Here is a 19,157-nt window from a genome sequence, read left to right on the forward strand (position 1 = left end):
TGGCGCGTCCTGCCGCGGGGCTGGGCCGTATGTTTGACACCCCTGCTTTACATAATCATCTCGCGGGCCGGATTAAACTCCTTTGCGGGCCGGATCCGCCCCGCGGGCCGTATGTTTGACACCACTGTTTTAGACACTTGTATATGTCTGAGTGCCTCAGCAATCTAAGTGTACCGGGTTAGTGTATATGCTGTGTCCATGCAGAACTTGTGTTTACATTTATTTGGTTTGTCTTTGTCCACAGACATCAGTAGATGTAAAGAGGACCCGCCAATGCAGCCAGAGCTAAAACAGTTTCCCAGGACCCTGATGGGGGACAGGAGAAGGAGCTTCAAGGCAGGCTGGTACCATATCCACCCCTGGCTTGAATATTCTCAACAGATGGACTCGGCGTATTGTTACGCTTGCAGATATTTTAGCCCTCCTAATACTGTTTTTTTCTCATCACTGTAATGTTATGACTACAATGCTTTGAAAGTTTGATGAAATAAAAAGTCAAATAATATTTCGAATCTGTCTTTTTAGCCCTGGGTTGAATGTGCCCCTCCATCAAAACCCCCGGCCCCAGCCCGGCCCCCTCAGTGAAACTGATCTAGAACCGCCACTGTGTCTACAGTTGCATGATATAAAAAGCGGAATTCTGACCTCTTGCCTCATTGACATTCTTTATTTGAAACCCAAGTGTCTTAAGTATACAACAAAAATAGAGCAATTGACCTTGCCGCTCCAATACTTTTAAAGGCGTTTGAACAATTATCCCATCCTGGAAAAAGAAGGGACCAACAGGAATATGACATTTATGCCCATGTTGAGTTAAATGTTTGACCACAAGTGCAATAATTTAAGTATCAATCACTCCTACAGATGGAGTACAGGACACATGATGTTTCAGTCACATATGGATTTTTTTGGCTTAATGTTTTCACATTGTCATCAAAACCACTGGCTCATTTTGCTCAAGATTAAATATACATTTTTACATCTGACCACAAAGAATCATTTTTTTCACAGTTTATTTAAAGCTTCATTGATCGCTGCTATTCTCAACAGTACACTTGTGTGTCTTAACATACTTACTAGAAGAAAAACTTTCAGCACGTACACTGCAAAGAAATGGTTTCTCCCCAGTGTGTTTTCTTACATGTGTGCCTAAGTTTCCCCTTTGAGCGAATTTTTGACCACAAAATGAACAGGCAAAAGGTTTCTCCCCAGTGTGTGTTCTTGTGTGCCTTGTTAAACTTTCCTTTAGAGAGAAACCCTTACCGCAAACTGAGCAGACAAAACAATTCTCCTCAGTGTGTGTTTTTGTATGTGTTCTTAAGTTTCCCCTTTGAGAAAATCGTTTACCACAAACTGAACAGGCAAACGGTTTTTCTCCAGTGTGTGTTCTTGTGTGCCGTGTTAAACTTTCCTTTAAAGAGAAGCTTTTACCACAAAATAAACAGGCAAAGGAATTCTCCTCAGTGTGTGTTCTTGAGTGTGTTCTTAAGTTACCCCGAAGAGAGAATCTTTGGCCACAAACTGAACAGGCAAACGGTTTCTCTCCAGTGTGGGTTCTTGTGTGCCGTATTAAACTTTCCTTTAAAGAGAAACCCTTACCGCAAACTGAGCAGGCAAAAGAATTCTCCCCAGTGTGTGTTCTCATGTGTGTTCCTAAATTGCCCCTTTGAGAGAATCTTTGACCACAAACTGAGCATGCAAAAGGTTTTTCTCCAGTGTGTGTTCTTGTGTGCCTGATTAAACTTTCTTTTAAAAGGAATCCCTTACCACAAACTGAACATACAAAAGAACGCTCCCCATTGTGTGTTTTTGTGTGTTGAATTAATCCTGAGCGAGCACTGAAAGCTAAGTTGCAGACTGAGCAGGCAAAAGGCTTCTCCCCGGTGTGCGTTCTCATGTGTGTTTCCAACGAGGACTTATTGGAAAACCTTTTATCACATTGAGAACATTCCCAGGGCTTGCTGTCAGTGTGACATTTCATATCGTCTTCACACTGTTCATCACCATCAGCATCAGGAGTGTTTGACAATATGTCGTCACTGTCTGATAGTGGTGCGAAGAGGCTGTGTGCTTCTGTTTCTCCAAAGTGGTATCCTTCACTTTCTGTTGTCCGGTATTGACTTGAGCAACTGCTTGAAGGATTAAACTCTCTGCTTCCCTCACTTTGACCTTCATCTTCATCTTCTTCGCTCTTTGAAGGTGCAAAAATGAATGGCAACTTCGTGAAGGTCTCCACCTCTACCTCCACCACTTCATCTTTAATGTACAGAGGCTCTGGCTCCTCGTCCTCTTTAACTTGGAGAGGCTCTATCTTCTCTTCTTCCTTATTGTAAAGGGATTCAGGGCACTGTTGTTCAGGACGATGATATTTTTCACTGATGACTGCAGAACACAAGAAGACAAAGACACATGGTGTAGTTATGTCAAATCTTTTTTAAATCTATCATATATCCCCTTTTAAAAATTTAAATATGTATTATCCTGGCAGCCGGAGAGCATGTGCACTAAAAGTACATTTAAAACTCAAACTAAGCTTTCAAATATCTTTACAATCAAGTATTCGACTAATTAATCCATCAATTAATCGACTAATATTATTAAATAATAAGAATAAGAATAAGAAAACCTTTATTTGTCTCACAATGGAGAAATTCCCAATTTACAGCAGCAAAGTTATGAAAGAAGAAAGTAGAAGAACAAAAATATTTCACATTTTTAAATAATGCCAAATTTTGCATAACAAAAGACAGACATGTTAAATAAACCACAAATTGGCTTTATTATATGTTGTCTCGAAAACTAAACTACTTATTGCAACATGTGTGCATTTACGTGTCAATAGATGTTGTGCAAAAAAATTAAAACAAAATAATAATATCAAATTACTTTGGAACATGTATAACTTGTAAAAGTATGGAGAACAACTTCAGTTGTTAACGCTGGTTTCACTTTCACTGAGGAATAGAGTACACATATCTGTTTCAATTGTAAAACGTCTTCAGAAATGAAGAAATGATTCTAAACATCCAAGCAAAGCACGGGTACCTGACAATCTACTTAAGCGTTTTAGTACCACCGCAAATCTTGTTTTTGCTTTGTTTGTTTTTTTAATTGATCCAACAAAATTGACCGGCCTCGGTGGTCCCTGGCGCAGCCAGGCGACGCTCACCCATAATTCAATTGACACGCTTGATTATTGCCATAGTGCCGTACGGATTTATGACTGGTATATGTGACTCAATTCCACCTGGGGTAACCTAATCAAAAAACAAGCGAGAATAATAAGTGAACAAACCTGCTCTGTGTAACACATTTTCAAGCTTGTCGCAAACGCCGTCCAGTAGTTGACGTTGTGGCTCAGGTTCTTCTTTTGCCCAACAAAGTTCCTCCACGGACTCTTCTTTTACAGCTTTTGCACACATTTTCTGACAGTAATCTAAACACTTTACACTCACACTTAATTTGTTCTTGGCGATGTGTTACTATGAAATGTTTCTCTTTGTTAGTGACTAGCAAACAAAGCTAAGTTAAGGTAGGCTACGACAAGAGTCTTACGCAACGTGCATCGAGACGAGTTTAGCCGAAAACAAACATTTAATTGAAGATGTTTTATTCCAGTAAAGCAGAACGATAAAATTCTACGTCGATGTTTAAGTAAATTTATTAATGATTCGGGACGATTAATTTCGTAAAACGCGAAGTGCTCGCAAAAATGTACACGGAAGTGAATCGGTAGCGAACGTCGTACGGTACACCACGAGGACAAACTTCTCGCCACGGACACTAATCAAACATCCATCACGTTACGTTAACAAAAAACACAACCCATCCATTTAGAGTACGCTTATTTGGAGCCTATCCCATCTGACTTCGGGCATTCTGCTTAAATTTGCGTTTGTTGGAATGAGTTAAGCAGAAAAATCTACCGGTTTTAGTCCATCTCGGGAAAACGCCCATTTTGCCACTTACTGTTGACTGAAAATGGCATCTCATTGCTCTGTCTAGAACACTGGTGTCAAACGTACGGCCCGCGGGCTGGATCCGGCCCGCAAAGGACTTTAATCCGGCCCGCGAGATGATTATGTAAAGCAGTGGTGTCAAACATACGGTCCGCGGGCCGTTCAATCAGGCCCCACAGGATAATTTAAAAGTGAAGAAAATGCATAAAAGACATAGAATAAATATTTTTAATAAGGTGCAATTCATTGCGTATCCGCTAGGGGACACTGTTTTGATCAGAGAAGAAGACAACAGCAGCCTCAGTCCATCACTGAGACAGACCCATGACAGCAGACGCTATCAATAGCACTCTCACATTTACACATTTAATAGCACACTCCTTAGTTTGTAAGGTGTAGGCAGGGATTACATTTAGATTTTATATGCACGTGTAAATGGTTTAAAACTTCCTTTCTTTATAAATCTCGTTTAATCTTAAAGTGCATTACTATATTTTTCAAAACCAATTGCTTGTTAAAGTTTGTACAATCAGTGGGATCAGTTGCAATGCATATATGTGAATGATAAAAGTAAATTGCACATTTGTCGAAGGAAATGTAAGGTGCTTCACGAAATGTTTTGTAAAAGATATGTTCATTTAATTTCAACATTTTCCTAATGTTCTTGTGCTTCTTTATACCAAAACAAAGGAAAGACATATTGTTTTGGTTATTTCTAGCAAAGTATGGTATCATTTTAATGGTCCGGCCCACTTGACATCTACCCAGGCCGTATGTGGCCCACCATGTGAAATGAGTTTGACACCCCTGGTCTAGAACCAAGACACTGAGCAATGAGTAACAACAAACCATGGCTCAACTTCAGAAAACGGGGGAGCATTTGCAAAAGAATTAAACACGGAAAAGATTTGGTCAACAAACTTCACCTTAACGAAGGCACATGTCACTTTAACAAAAGTAGGCTCCCAACGATCGATGGAACTATTTGAGCGTACCACATATCACTATAAGAGAAACCTTGACGCTCTCTCTTTTCTGTTGTGCATTTATCCGAACTATCAAGACGCGACTCACTACTGTGCACTCCTTGTACCTTTGACAAGATGCAGGTGACACACTGTGTGCTGTTGCGTTACTTCCGCCATAATTCAATAACGGTAATATATCACCACGTTAAATATATTAATCAGATTTTGAATATCGTCATCCCCTTAAAACAATGGTTAACTTTAAGTCATATCTTGATTTTTTTTGCCTTAACATCGCTTGATGTAGGCCCGCTCTGCTGCTAATATTGGCTACGCCCTTAGACATATCATTCAATTCCGCCCCTTATTAATTAGTATAACAATCAGTATGAGGTTCAGTTTTTCATGTTTGGTGAAAAACTGGGAAATTTTTTTTTAGTAAGGTGACGATATATTACAAACAAGAAACATCAGAGTGAAAAAAAGGCCTTTTGTCCTATTCTGAGACTGGCTGTTGTTGACCACTAATAATGTGTGTGTGTGTGTGTGTGTGGGGGGGGGGGGTTACAGTATCCAGGGGTGGCTTTGGCTGTAAGATTTGCTTCTAACACATACTAGCATGGTTAGCAGGTATTGTGTTTGGCAACGTGTCTATGCAGAAATACAATTGTGTAGCGCTATGTTTCGACACATTTTTGTGCTCCCTGAAGCAGCTTATTGATTTCATCAACACAATACACTATGGTTTTCAACACAAACAGGTGAAAAAAACATACACAGTGCTATTCTCACTTGCTGTCAAAAGGGTTTTGTGGCTCCCAGTGTGAGTTTTTCCCCCCATGGGGGACGTCTGAAATGGCTTTGAATAGATCACGAGTCATGTTAGTCTTCCCAACATGCTGCTCCAGAGAACGAGTTCAGATAGCCATCTTGCAGGGCTGGCTAGAAAGAGACAACAGCTCCAAATGCCAGGAGATGCACCCAAATTACAGCTGCCACCAATGCAGCGTCGAAAGTCACTCTTTGTCAGGCAATAAGTCACAAATTCATATTTATTTGAAGGATACGTAGAGACTCCCTTTATTCAGCTTTGGCCAAATGAATAGCTAACAGTCACCTTTTTACTGTGTCCTCCTTCAGCCACACTCTACGGGCATGAATCCTAAAAGCTGAATCCAACTGTTACTTGTGTACAAAGGCTGACGTACAGACTCATCTTAAAAAAAAGTACATACACTGAAATGTACATAAATACAAAAGAAAGAAGAAAGAAAAGAAGTTTTATTGTCAAGTATGTACAACACCCGTTTTGATAACTTGGCAGAACAACAACAAACATCTTACTACTGTGCTTCTCCGTGTGATTCAGTTGTACAGTGTGTGTACTGTAGAAAGAAAAAAGAAGAAAAAAAATCCCTAACACGCTATCAACACATTTGACAAATGAGCCATCTACAGTCCATAGCCCACTGTACAAACATCTCCATACAGTGATTAGGGAGTAGAAAATGAGTCAAGAATGCCCATCACAGCCCCAGTTTCTTCTGCAGCTTCATAGCTGCTGCTCTTCTCACCAGCACACTTGTGTTTCTTAAGTTGACGTGTTTCATTAAACCTTAACTCACAAACACTGCAACTGAATGGTTTCTCACCACCGTGTGTTCTAGTGTGTGTTGTCAAACTTGTCTTTTTAGAGAATCTTTTACCACAAACTAAACAGGCAAAAGGCTTTTCTCCGGTGTGGGTTCTTGTGTGCATGTTCAGTTTTTCCTTACGTGTGAATGTTTTACTGCAGACTGAGCAGGCAAAAGGTTTTTCTCCTGTATGTGTTCTTGTGTGTATATTCAATTTTTCTTTACGTGTGAATGTTTTACCGCAAATTAAGCAGGCAAAATGTTTCTCTCTCGCATGTATACTTGTGCATGCTGTTAAACATGCCTTTTCTGTGAAGCTTTCACCGCTAACTGAAAAAGACAAAGGGCTTTCTACAGTGTGTGTTCTTTCATGTATATTCAATTTTTCCTTACGCGTGAAACTTTTCCCGCAAAATGAACAGGCAAACGTTTTCTGCCCAGTGTGCGTTCCCATGTGTTGAACCAATGTTGAACGGACACTGAAACTTATGCTGCAAACTGAGCAGGCAAAGGGTTTTTCTCCAGTGTGTGTTCGTGTGTGCGCTGCTAAATGAGTCTTTCTCGAGAAGCTTTTACCACAAACTGAGCAGGCAAAAGGTTTCTCTCCTGTGTGTGTTCTTGTGTGGGCTGCTAAATTTGTCTTTGAGCAGAATCTTTTATCACAAACTGAGCAAGCAAAAGGCTTCTCTCCAGCATGTATTCTTGTATGCGTTGTTAAATTTGTCTTTGCATAGAATGTTTTTCCACAAACTAAGCAAGCAAAAGGTTTTTCTCCAGCATGTGATTTTGTGTGTGTTGTTAAATTTGTCTTTTGAGTGAATCTAAGACCACATACTGAGCAGGCAAAAGGCTTCTCCCCAGTGTGTGTTCTTTTGTGAGTTGTTAAATTTGTCTTTTTAGAGAAACATTTACCACAAACCAAGCAGACAAAAGGTTTCTCCCCAGTGTGTGTTCTTTTGTGTGTTCTTAAATCTCCCTTTCTCGAGAATCTTTTATCACAAACTAAGCATGCAAAAGGCTTCTCTCCAGTGTGTGTTCTACTGTGTGCTATTACCTGTCCTTTTTGGGTGAATTTTTTTCCACAAACTAAGCAGGCAAAAGGTTTTTCACCTGTGTGCGTTCTTGCGTGCATTTTCAACGATGACTTGTTGAAAAATGTTTTGTCACACTGAGAACATTTCACACGTTTGTTGTCAGTGCGACATGCCATATCACCAAGAGAGTGTTGTTCATCATCATCATCGGTATCAGAAGAGTGTGATGTTATGTTGTCACTATCTGAGACTGGAGCCAAGAAGCTCTCGAATTGGGATCCCTCACAGTGGTTATCATTACCTTCTTCACTCTTTACAATGTCATCGGTCAACAAAAACTTGGTGATATCATCCTCTTGCTCTTCTTCTTTAATGTGTGGGGACTTTGGCTCCTCTTCCACTTTAATGTGGAAAAAGGGCTCCAGTCGCTCTTCCTCTTTCATGGGGTTGGGCTCCTTCAGCTGCCTCTCCATTCTTGAGCACCACTTCTGCTGCTCAGGCTGATGATCTTCACTGATGTTTGCAGGAAACAAGAAGACAAACACACATGGTTTAGTAAAGTCGAGCAGACAACTACTGGCAACCCTGGTTAAGAAGTGTTTTTTAGCCGCTAATTATTTTAGTTCTTTTAGTTTTTTTCCCTAGACAACAGGACCATTTTTAAAAGAGGAAAATTAAACCTTTAATTCAATTTAATTTATTCAATTTAAAAAAATTCCCATACGAATGAATAATTATTTTTACATCAAATCAAGTGTGCCACAATTACTGTTTACCACCCTTGGTGTTATTACTTTGTACAACCCCTTTCCTCCAACAAAATAGCAACAAATCTTCTCCTATAATATTTCACAAGTTGGGAGAAGACAGAAAGAGGGATCGTTGACAATTCTCTTAGCACTATCTCTGAACTACCAACCAAATGATGCTAATTCTTGGATACTAATTGAGATGAAGGGCGACCAGTGTGAGACGCACTTCTGAAATAACAAAAAAAAAAAAAAAAAAAAACGAGGACAGATTCAGAATCAACACCAGAAAAAATGCAGCATCGGGGGATAATGCAGAGTGGAATGTAGAGAAAACACCACTGACAGGGGGGGTCTGGAAATTTCAGTTCATGCTGACCCACAATTACCTCTTTCTGATCAAAACCGTGTTCAATGTTGGTGACACCCCATCAGATCCCCAACGTATAGACTAGTGGGTATTAATGTTACAACAGATGTAATGCCGTAGTTTGGATCATTTTGAGAGGAATAAGTATACTAACCTAGCCGTGTAACACAAGTTGAGGCTGCTTGAAAGACAGCGACCAGTTGCCGATGATGAAAAAAAAAACGTCCTCCCCGTACGCTTCTTTTACATCTTTTTCACACTAAAATCACAACACTTTATACTCACACTTGATCCCTGCTTAGCTATTCATTGATAACAAACGCATTTCTTGGTTATCTGAGCAAAACTCAGCTCAGCTAAGCTAGGTCGAGAAACTGTAACGTGCTATGAGACGAATTTACACGATCACGAAGATTTTAGTTATTAATGTTTTAATGCAATAAAGTCGTGACAGGCGAACTGCGTCGAGGCTAAAAGACATTCAGTACCAATTCGGGAATCATTACTTAGGGTACTTCGTGTGATTAAGTGGGAAAAAAAAAAACGTCATCAATCTAGCTGAAGCGGAAGTACGACTACGGCAAACACACTTGGTCAAACTTCGTGGATTGTATTATTGCATTGTGTGTGAATGTATTGTCGTAATGTTGTTACAGCCTAATAGAGTTCAACCCCATACATTAGGCTTGTAACTTCGGCAACCCCACTTGGTCAAACCTCGAGTATTGTATTATTACATTGTCTGTGAATGTATTGTCGTTAATGTTGTTACAGCCTAAATGATTTCAACCCCCATACATTAGGCTTGTAAATTTGGGGAGACAAGCATTGTATTCTTTCCTGGCTTGATTTGTAAGTTTCTTCTGTCACCTCGTGTCTAAAACGGTGATTGATTGCAACAAAAATTCAAATTTCACAATCCTCTTGTTCAATTCAACCTGTGTAAAATAAAAACGATCTGCTCGATAATTTGGATTCATAGAGGTCAAATGTGAATATGAGCTGCTGTGAGGAAACGTCACTCTCCCCTCCACAAAATCAAGCGGACAATAGTAGGAATACGTATATCAATTTTGGTGGGGATTGGTTGTAGTTTTGGACATTTAGTGAAGCCAAATTTTTGTTACGGCAGAGAAGCAGGCAGCCATGGCTGTTAGCTTCCACTAGCTCTCGTGGCTTGTTGAGACAGAATTAACTTTCCACAGAAGCTCCATGCTCGCCACTGGCCACGTTCACCACCACCAGTCAGGCAGCCAGAAGCACCAGCAGGTGCGACTGAGGAGGTCACGTCCTAGGCACCGTCTCTGGTCATCCCTGTCACGGTCGCACATCATCTATGCAACCGTAGCAGGGTGAACACTTTATATTGTATCCACCCAGAGATGCAGCGGTGTTGTAGTGCGAGTTGGCTGAGTCAATTTCAGATAAACCGCTGCGATGAAAACAGAGAGGCGTGACAGAAACTGCACCTAAGCTGAATACAGTATAGGCTTGATAGGTTGAAGTGGGCCTAAGTAGAGATGTCCACGGGGCCGTTTGACCCAGCGATTTAGAAAATATTGTCGATATATTTACAATGATTTTGAATGGACAAATAGTCTGTGGTTCCTCCCGTGACTTCCACCACAAATAGTCTGTGGTTCCTCCCGTGACTTCCACCACATGGAGGGAGGGGGTTGGTCCATTTTGCTTATTCCCTGGGTTGGTTTTAAAGTCGGGCGGCCTGGTGGTCCAGTGGTTAGCGCATCGACCTCACAGTGCAGAGGTACTGGACTCGATTCCAGCTCCGGCCTTCCTGTGTGGACTTTGCATGTTGTTCCTGTGCCTACGTGGGTTTTCTCCTGGTACTCCGGTTTCCTCCTACATTCTAAAAACATGCATGGCAGGTTAATGGAACACTCTAAATTGTCCCTTAGTGTGATTGTGAGCGCGGATGATTGTTCCTCTCTGTGTGCCTTGCGATTGGCTCGCAACCGGTTCAGAGTGTCCCCCGCCTACTGCCCAAAGACAGCTGGGCTAGACTCCAGCATGCCCCATGACCCTTGTAAGGATAAGCGGATCAGAAAATGGATGGATGGTTTTAAAGTCGCAATTTTTGTTGTGCTTTCTCCAAAACAAATTGATATAATTGAAAATGCAAGTTATTATAATTGGCCTGATTTAAAAAAAATACATGAATTGAACCTGTTAGTGAAAAATTGACCATCCTGGCCGGTTGAGTAAGGTTAAGAAACACAAAATGACTGCATTGACATTTCCCAAACGGCTACAACTGGAATCGGAAATCAGTAAATATGGAATCCAGTTGAACCGTAGCACGCATTCAAAACTAGCTATTTACAGAAACATTACGTTTCCCGGCAACTAAGTAGCGCAACGCAGCCGGTCATTTAGAACCTCCTTCCTTCCAGCCCCTTTCCTCCCTCACTGAAGAGAGCCTTCCTCTGTCTTCCTCACGCCCCAAAGTCGCTCTTCGGTTCAGGTACGGTGCACACATCCAGCAAAATGTCATTAAGCACTTGACTAAGCTTAACTGTAGTACCCCAGCAGAAAACGCTCAGTGTACTAAGTTGGAAACGACACTGGCTGTGCACGTTCAAAAAAATCAATATATAAACACCAACTTTCCAGCGGTCGAAATGGTCCAAGCCACAGTTTTTTCGTCGTTCCCTCCAAGTTTTGAATATTGTTTGATAAGCCCAAAAAAGTACCTTTATCCATAATGCGACCTGAGATCTGCAAGTCGCTTTTTGGGGTGGCGCTATCTTGACTCCACCGTTACGAGCGGAGATTGGCCTCACAACACCACCTCGGGCCTGGCAGGCGTCGCGATTAGCTGGACATAAATCACCGTAAAAGATGGATAACCAGATCCAGGTATTTTTTTTAAAAATCCCCCTTTACGACAGTCCTCTTGCATGTGCGTCTTTTGCGTGCCGTTGCCTCAACGCGTAATTGTACTTAATTAGTTGGCCAGCATTCGCAAATGAACGAGTACGGCGTCGTTTAGGCCTATTTACGAAAACACTACGCTTGCTACTCATTTGTGAAGTGTCTTGCAAGGATGATATGCTTCCGTAGAGTTTAATATTTACAAACTTTCGGTGTTTTTCCCATTTACCAAACTCCGGCGCGTTTGTGGCGCACTATTTAATTGCATACTGTGCTATTGTCGGCTCTCTCAGAGTTGATTCAACACTTTAGTATTTACAACGTGACTAATTACTAAATTGAATGCCCCGCAATTAGTGTTAAACGATGGTGAGCTAATTTAAACAAATTAAGGTGTTAGCTTCATCCTTAATACGCGTTTTAGTGGCTAATATAAGAACAGAAGCGATTTTTGTTGCATTTTGTTACTTTTGTTGTTGTTGTTGTTTTGCATGTTGTTACTTTTTTTAACTGAACACAATTTGAACCAACTGGGGCACATAGATACGACTGTAGTTAGAAACATATCAAATGTTTTGGACCAATAAAAAGCTACATTTCGCGGCGTGGTTGCTGCTCTTTACAATTTCTAATCTGCAGATAGTGCAAACATTTGCAGACTTGATATATTTTATAATAACTTAAAATTAGTTGCAGTGGTGTAGTACTAATTGTTTTTGTTGTTGTTTTTGCAATATTATAATACCAGCAACTAGTAATTGTGAGCACTATACAGGTGATATGAAATTCCCTAACTCAACAAATAATTTTTTTCCTGCCAGTTGAAAGGAATATCCAACCAAATATGGTGAGCTCTTTCATAATTGCATAAGATAATGGCCAAATCCGAATGCCAAATCAACAAAACGCTATGCCAAATCAACAAAACACTTTATCTGGAGAAAGAAATGGAAGATTTCGGACCAGATAAGTCCATCTCCAAACCAAAGCTCTCAAAAGCAAGCGTCCCCAATAGACACAACTAGATTCTGATGGTATGATAACTGTGACTAAAAATATTGTGGTATCACAGTATTAAAATTAACGCTTTTAAACAGGGGTGTCCATTGCATCATTTGTAATGTACCGGTAAAGGGTTTTCAGTCTATCGCGTGGCATTAACTCAATCAATGAAGTTCTAGGCTGTTGATGTAGCTGATCACAATACAGGCACCCAGTTGGCTGCATAACACACACGGGGCGATGTGACACACCAGAGGAAGTTCAATGATGATTGTGTGACTGGCGCACGAGACATTAGTTTCTTCAGCGGTGTCAACTCAAGCCAATTGGGTACACTAGGAGCAATATGAATTTTCCCATGACAAAAATTGAGAGAAATGATGTGAATTGAAGGACACGTTGATTATATATTTGTTTGTTTATTTATTTCATTGGCACAGTGCACATTAATCAACACAAGAATAAACAGTGTAAATGCGCCGGACTTAGCATAAATGCTAGTTTTCAGCGGTAGTCCCAAGCTTGGTTTCTTAACATAAACATAACATCAACAGTTACCATAAACTTTATGGCATAAAGTAACAAAATAATTTAACACAACACATAACATAAAACCTGGACAGTCATGCAAACTTAGCCACTTTTCCTGCATACGCTTTGTTGTTTGAAGCGGTTGTAGAGAATCAAAGTGTCCTTTCACCAGTGGATCAGAGACGTCACGCTCAAAATGTGCACACGTCTGCCACAAACTAAGTTTGTAAGTAAACAAGAAGCTGTAGCATCCATTGACGATGGCCATTCGAGGCTGACATTATGAGCAGGAGGACCTCGGAGTTGGGCTCCTCCTGTGGACAGATGTCTCAGTGATAGTGGGGACAGTGACGAGGAATACACTTTTAAACCAGGTGAAAATAATTATTTTCTAAAGTTTCAGCTTGTTTGTGACATTTATGGATGGAACTGTGTGGACATGTTGAATAGATAAAAATCTCTGCTCTTTTCCAAAGTCATTACATTTTTCGACGTCTTCATTCGCATGTATAAGGGCCAGACTGTGTAACAATGTGCAAAGTGCAACGTTCATCTGTGCCTCAACAAAAACAACTACTTTTGTGAATTCCAAAAGTGATCTGAAGTTACATGCTCTCTATCCACACTGAAAGGACAGACAAGCTGAGTGGAAGTAACAATTTTTTGTTGCAGGTTTTTGTCATTTCTCGTGTTTTGTTTCCAATGTCTGTTCTCATAATTCATAGCAGCGTTTTATAATAGCATAGCAGTTGTAAGAGTTGTAACTCCTGAGAATGACTTTGTTACATCACTAAAGGAATCTCCACACCTGAGATGGGAACAGATGTTTTTAAAAAAAAACAAAAACAAATGCCTGTTGTTGCACATTCACACCTAATGTACCTTTATATCTATTTAGTGCGTTATTCTCAAATGAACACTTTTGATTTACAAAGGAGGTTAATTTTCACTATGGAGTATCTTCTTGGTTTCTTCTTAGGTGCTGAATGTTGAGCGTTTGCAGGCACGGGAAACCTGGCTTAAAACAACCAAGACAAAGGTCACTCAAGTTAATGGCCAGCGGAAATATGGAGGACCACCTGAGGGTGAGAATGGGCTCTATACACCTGGGCTGTACGGAATTCAGAATTAAATTGGCAGTGCCCTCTAAATCCCAATTCACTTCTTGAATTTGCATTGGGGTGGCAAATTTAGCAAGCTGAGCAGTTTTTTACCCTATTTACAACATAATTTCATGCAGATATTATTGCAAGGACTTCATGTGCGCAATATTTAATTATAGTGAACTGCACCTATTTTCTCTTTCTCTTCATTGCTTTCAAAGTATGGATGGGGCCAGCCCCTGGAATAAACTGTGAGGTTTTCATCAACAACATCCCACAAGACGTCTACGAGGACTTGCTGATTCCTCTCTTCAGCTCGGTGGGGCCACTGTGGGAGTTTCGACTCATGATGAACTTCAGCGGACAAAACCGTGGATTTGCTTATGCCAAATATGGCTCTGCAGATGTGGCTAAAAATGCTATTCGCCAGCTACATGGTCACATGCTTTTGCCAGGTGCGCATTTAATTGTATGCCTTAGCACTGAGAAGAGGCACGTCTACCTCACAAATTTACCAGCCACCTTCAAGCAAGATGAGCTACTGAAGGTACTGCAGTTGTCTTAACCCCCTTTGTATGATAATATGTACTGTGCATGGCTGTGTTGTTGGCACTGGTAGACTAGTGGGCCATACCTTTTGTGCGTTTGAGTCTCAGCCATTGTCCCAATGCTAGCAACTTCCGGTCTCCAATCTGCAAAATAAATACATTTAAAAAAATAGGTGACTTGCGTCAGGAAGGGCATTCTGCATAAAAACTGTGTCAAACAAATCATGTGAGTTACTTTCTATGGCACATTCAGATCATTTTATGTAGCCAATGAAACCAAATCATGTGTGTCAACTTCCACGATCCTGACTAAAATGTGTACTAAAATTTCAAATTCATGTAGTAATAATGTTGCAATATTGCAGTTGAACGACTTGAAGAACTTGTGTCCTTAACTTCTGATTTCAAAACTAGTTCTCCATCAATTTGTTGTGATGAGACCATGAGACATGCATATGGTTTCACACTCCTAACAGCCCTCTGTGGGAAACTGTAACTACAATGCGGCCTGAAACAAAAATGACTTTGACACCACTTTTTGATAGTGACCCCGACGTGGACAAGCCAATAGGCGCAACAAGATAGTTGGATTGTAGGTCTTCAGTTTACAATATGTAAATACAGATGAAAAAAAGCACTTAAAGTCCCTGTAAAGTGAAAATAAAAATGGAATTTTGAATTGATGCACCAGTTAAAAGACTAATGTTAAAAACACACCAAAATCCAAGTGATTGAAAACGTGGCCAAGTCTATAAAATGTGGCTTCAAAATTGTGAAAAATCACGCCGCGCTAATATTGTGGGCATGTCCGTTGAGTGTGCTGAAACCACTCCAAAATCAACTGTCAATAAAATACCACAAATGGAATGCCGAAATGTCCTTACGTGTTTCAGCCACAAAATTGTATCTACTTGAACACTAAAGAGTCTGGGGTTTTCTTTCCCCTACAACAAAATCCAATCACAATCCATCGGTGTGATTGTGTGCCCTGCGATTGGCTGGCAACCAGTTCAGGGTTTACCCCGCCTACTGTCCGAAATCAGCTAGGCTCGGCTCCAGCACGTCCGCGGCCATCGTGAGGATATATCAGTTCAGATGGATGTACTGTATAATCTTTTCTACAATTTTTCTGACGACCAGGTACTTCACGAAATGGTAGAAGGGGTTGAGAGCCTTTCTCTGAAATCTGGACCTGAAATAGAGGGTGTGTCAGCCATAGTCGTCTTCTCATCTCACTATGCGGCTTCTATGGCAAAGAGGGTACTAATGGAAGGTGAGTGAACTTTTGCAGCTGCAGGAGATGGACATCTAGTTGTGGTCAGAAGTTAACATGGGCTCAACAACTTTTCGCGATAGAAGCGCCATTTGAGCACATTTTCATTAAATTCGAACTCGGAACACACGTCTATGAGCGCAATGGTGTATTAATTTGTGAAATCAAGAACCTACAAACAAACGACGGGCTAATTTCCGGGTTTAACAGAGCAAAACATCCAATTCTTCTGCACTCTGAAGGAAAAAACACCACATTATTTTCAACTAAAATATTTGAGGTAGGCCTAAGTCTTTCCCTCACTGTATTTTTTCAAAGAAATGTGGCTTTGTTTTTTTTTTTTTGTATTTGTAATTGTAACGTCATGCAGCTGAAGCATAACCACTTTCATTAAGTGTAGGGTAAATCAGAAATACTACTTTTAATTTTTTTTTTTTTCGATTTCTGTTCCACCAATTCCTCATGTGGCCTGCAGTAGACCTGAATATGAAACATAACTGTATCAGGTGCAATATAAAAATGTGCATCTATTGTCTTAGTAATAGTTATTTCTACAAAATAATAATATGGTTTCAGATTCAGTGCAAATCGTATCCACATCAAGATTTTTATGGTGAGACTGATATTCCTGCAGGTTTGCAAGCTCTCACGAGGCATGAATGGTGTTCATTTTTGATGTTGCTCACGATGGAAAAACCCACTCGTCTGTGGATGCAAAAATTGACAGGACTCCAAATGCCGATCCATGTATTCAACTCAAGTTTGTCCAGTTCAACATGGTATTTAGTGTCACTATTCGGAGCAAGCATGGCGCTTCTCACATGCACCTTCGTCAAGACACATTGTCAAGCTTCTGGCCTGAGACACTCTTCGTCAGCCAGGCGTCAACCACTTCCAGCTCAAGATAGGTCTGACATAATGCTGCTGCTGTCGTCAAAATCAATAGCGATGGAACGACATTCAGAAAAGTGATTGGGAAGCTTGATGTTTTATTTTTCCTCCATAAACTCAGAATCTTTGCTGAAATGCAGTTTGCTTTGCGATAATGGCACCCTAAACCAAACAATTTAAATGAACCCAACTAGTTCTGCCTGCAAGAATGGTCAAAAATGCAGCCAACATTATGCCAGAAGCTTGTTGATGGACAATGCAAAGGCATCGAATTGTAACTAACAGTGTCTTTTTCATAGGACCTCCCTCCCTCTGCCCTCTTCCTCCTCCTCCACAGTGCTTGGTGAGAAGGAGGGGAAAATAAGTTAATTTAAGGCAATTAACTTCAGACACCAACTTAACTCTGCAAACAGCCAATCATATTGTGCCCTACTTAGAAGTCCCCTCAAAAAAAAGAAAAGAAGAGCTCATTACTGCTGATAGACAGCTTTGGTGTTCATTGAACACTTATTCAAATCGTCAAACCAGTTAGCCCACCAGGCCTTCTCTTGGAGTTGTTCACCAAGTGGTGAACCTCACCCATCCTTGCTTGTGAAGAGCCGAGCCTTTTGGGGATTCTCCTTTTATATCCTGTCATAAGGCTCAGCTGTGTCAACTTTCCCAGTTGTATCTTGCCCCTGTCCCAGTTTTTTGAGGAACGTGTTCCAGGTATAAAATTCAAAATGAGATGAAGCAGTTCAGATAATGAATGGATGGAATATTATGGAAAATACAATTTGTGGTTGTCTACTTTAATGCCGTGAATCTACAATTTTATCAACCAGTTAGCAATATCGGAATCATCGTCTCTTTTCTCCCACTGACAGCAACGCTGATAATGAAATAATTTAACCAGTTTATTTTATCTTCTATTCATGCTTTGTTAAATCTAACATACTAATGTGCATATTTTTGTCACTAGGATTCCTGAGGCGCTTTGGCATACGCATCTCAGTCCAGTGGCAGTACCCAATAAAGGTGAAAGATGAGTTGCACCTTCCTCAGAAATATAAATCCTTGAAGGCTTCAACCCCGAAGCTTCCATCCAACATGGCGAACGTCTCAAAGATTTTAGCCCAGCCTCCTCCTACTCCACAAAACCCTTCATTGATTCCCGCTGATTTCTGCAGAGCTGTGGGAGGACCCGTTGCCCCTAAGTCAACCTCTCATGAGCATCTGTCTCCAGCATTGTCAGCCTCTCCAGTGACTTTCCTTCAAAAGTGTTGTGAAATGAGTGGAATTGGTCTGCCACAATTTGAGTTTTTCTGCAGCGGTGATGGACCTGATGAATTCCTCCACTTAACCTTTATGGTGAGTATCCTTGGCCTGGGAGTCTTCCCAGGGGAAGTTAGAATATTGCCGGGACCCACTGCCACAACCACAATCGAGAGAGCTCGAGAGGCTGCAGCTCAGCAGCTTCTGAAGTCTGTGATTGGTCTGAAGGTCTTCCTTCGCTGAATCTGTTTGGAGCCTATCCTGCCCTTGTTCTCGTTTGTTCATGCTGTGTGCTTTTCTTAAAAGAGGTATGTAATGTTGATTGTGGTTTGTTACCCTGTGCATGTTTATGATTATTAGTATTTCCGAGTTGTAGTGGAATAATTTCACTTGGTTGAACTTGTTTTATACTTGCACGTGTTTTATTGCTTGACTTGTTTCTGTATAAATGTGAAAAGAAAATGGATTGGTGGCATCTTTGTTAAAACATACATGCAAATCATTCTTCCCGAATTAGTAATATACGCACTGACACAGTATCTCAATGAAGAAAAGCGTAATTAATACCTCTTTGTGTCTGTATAAACCACTCTTGGAACAGCGGTGTTCGAACTCGGGCATCAAGGGCCGATGTCCTGGCTGTTTTCCGTCTCTCCCTGTCACAACACACCTGATTCAAATGATTAGGATCATTAACCTGCTTCTTCAGAGCTTGTTGATGAGCTGATCCTTTGAATTAGCAGGGAGAGATGGAAAACAGGCAGCACATCAGCCCTTGAGGTCCAAGTGTGGACACCCCTCACTTTGAGGCTTCTCCAGTTGCTTAGCTTAGCTGACTAGACACGAACAAAGACTCGTTTATTATAAACAAATTGCAAACTCAACTGTATTTATAGAGCACTTTAAAACAACCACCCTGTATACAAAGTGCTGCACATGGAGCAAATAT

The 19,157-nt window shown here is 40.7% G+C and overlaps 4 protein-coding genes across 7 annotated transcripts in view; 2 read left to right on the forward strand and 2 right to left on the reverse strand.

Annotated features, from left to right (window-relative positions):
• Positions 1 to 824: 824 nt before the first annotated feature.
• Positions 825 to 3,840, reverse strand: LOC109525798 (zinc finger protein OZF-like). Its single transcript, XM_019886576.1, has 2 exons — positions 3,296 to 3,840; positions 825 to 2,382 (listed from the first exon to the last, which is right to left on the reverse strand). Exons 1-2 carry the CDS (start codon positions 3,420 to 3,422, stop codon positions 1,025 to 1,027), a joined length of 1,485 nt encoding a protein of 494 aa, XP_019742135.1. The 5' UTR covers positions 3,423 to 3,840; the 3' UTR covers positions 825 to 1,024.
• A 2,331-nt stretch (positions 3,841 to 6,171) lies between these two features.
• Positions 6,172 to 9,282, reverse strand: LOC109525795 (gastrula zinc finger protein XlCGF26.1-like). 3 transcript variants are annotated; one of them, XM_019886573.1, is made up of 3 exons: positions 8,869 to 9,282; positions 7,450 to 8,108; positions 6,172 to 7,281 (listed from the first exon to the last, which is right to left on the reverse strand). In XM_019886573.1, exons 2-3 carry the CDS (start codon positions 8,066 to 8,068, stop codon positions 6,422 to 6,424), a joined length of 1,479 nt encoding a protein of 492 aa, XP_019742132.1. In that variant the 5' UTR covers positions 8,069 to 8,108; positions 8,869 to 9,282; the 3' UTR covers positions 6,172 to 6,421. The 3 variants fall into 3 exon arrangements, with proteins under 3 accessions (XP_019742132.1, XP_019742130.1, XP_019742131.1); XM_019886571.1 differs by having other exon boundaries at positions 6,172 to 8,108; XM_019886572.1 differs by lacking the exon at positions 8,869 to 9,282 and adding an exon at positions 8,734 to 8,862 and having other exon boundaries at positions 6,172 to 8,108.
• Positions 8,870 to 19,157, forward strand: part of LOC109525802 (zinc finger and SCAN domain-containing protein 2-like) — a 16,010-nt gene continuing 5,722 nt past the window's right edge. The window contains exon 1 of the mRNA XM_019886583.1: positions 8,870 to 8,874. The gene's annotated coding sequence lies outside the window, so the exon portion shown is untranslated. The remainder of the gene's footprint in view (positions 8,875 to 19,157) is intronic.
• On the forward strand, positions 11,117 to 18,657 carry dnd1 (DND microRNA-mediated repression inhibitor 1). Of its 2 annotated transcripts, none has more exons than XM_019886585.1 (5): positions 11,117 to 11,196; positions 14,119 to 14,224; positions 14,464 to 14,789; positions 15,931 to 16,063; positions 17,916 to 18,657. In XM_019886585.1, exons 3-5 carry the CDS (start codon positions 14,469 to 14,471, stop codon positions 18,449 to 18,451), a joined length of 990 nt encoding a protein of 329 aa, XP_019742144.1. In that variant the 5' UTR covers positions 11,117 to 11,196; positions 14,119 to 14,224; positions 14,464 to 14,468; the 3' UTR covers positions 18,452 to 18,657. The 2 variants fall into 2 exon arrangements, with proteins under 2 accessions (XP_019742144.1, XP_019742143.1); XM_019886584.1 differs by lacking the exon at positions 11,117 to 11,196 and adding an exon at positions 11,209 to 11,591.

This window comes from Hippocampus comes, unplaced genomic scaffold, assembly GCF_001891065.2.
Source record: "Hippocampus comes isolate QL1 unplaced genomic scaffold, H_comes_QL1_v1.1 scaffold261, whole genome shotgun sequence".
NCBI classification, from domain to species: domain Eukaryota; kingdom Metazoa; phylum Chordata; class Actinopteri; order Syngnathiformes; family Syngnathidae; genus Hippocampus; species Hippocampus comes.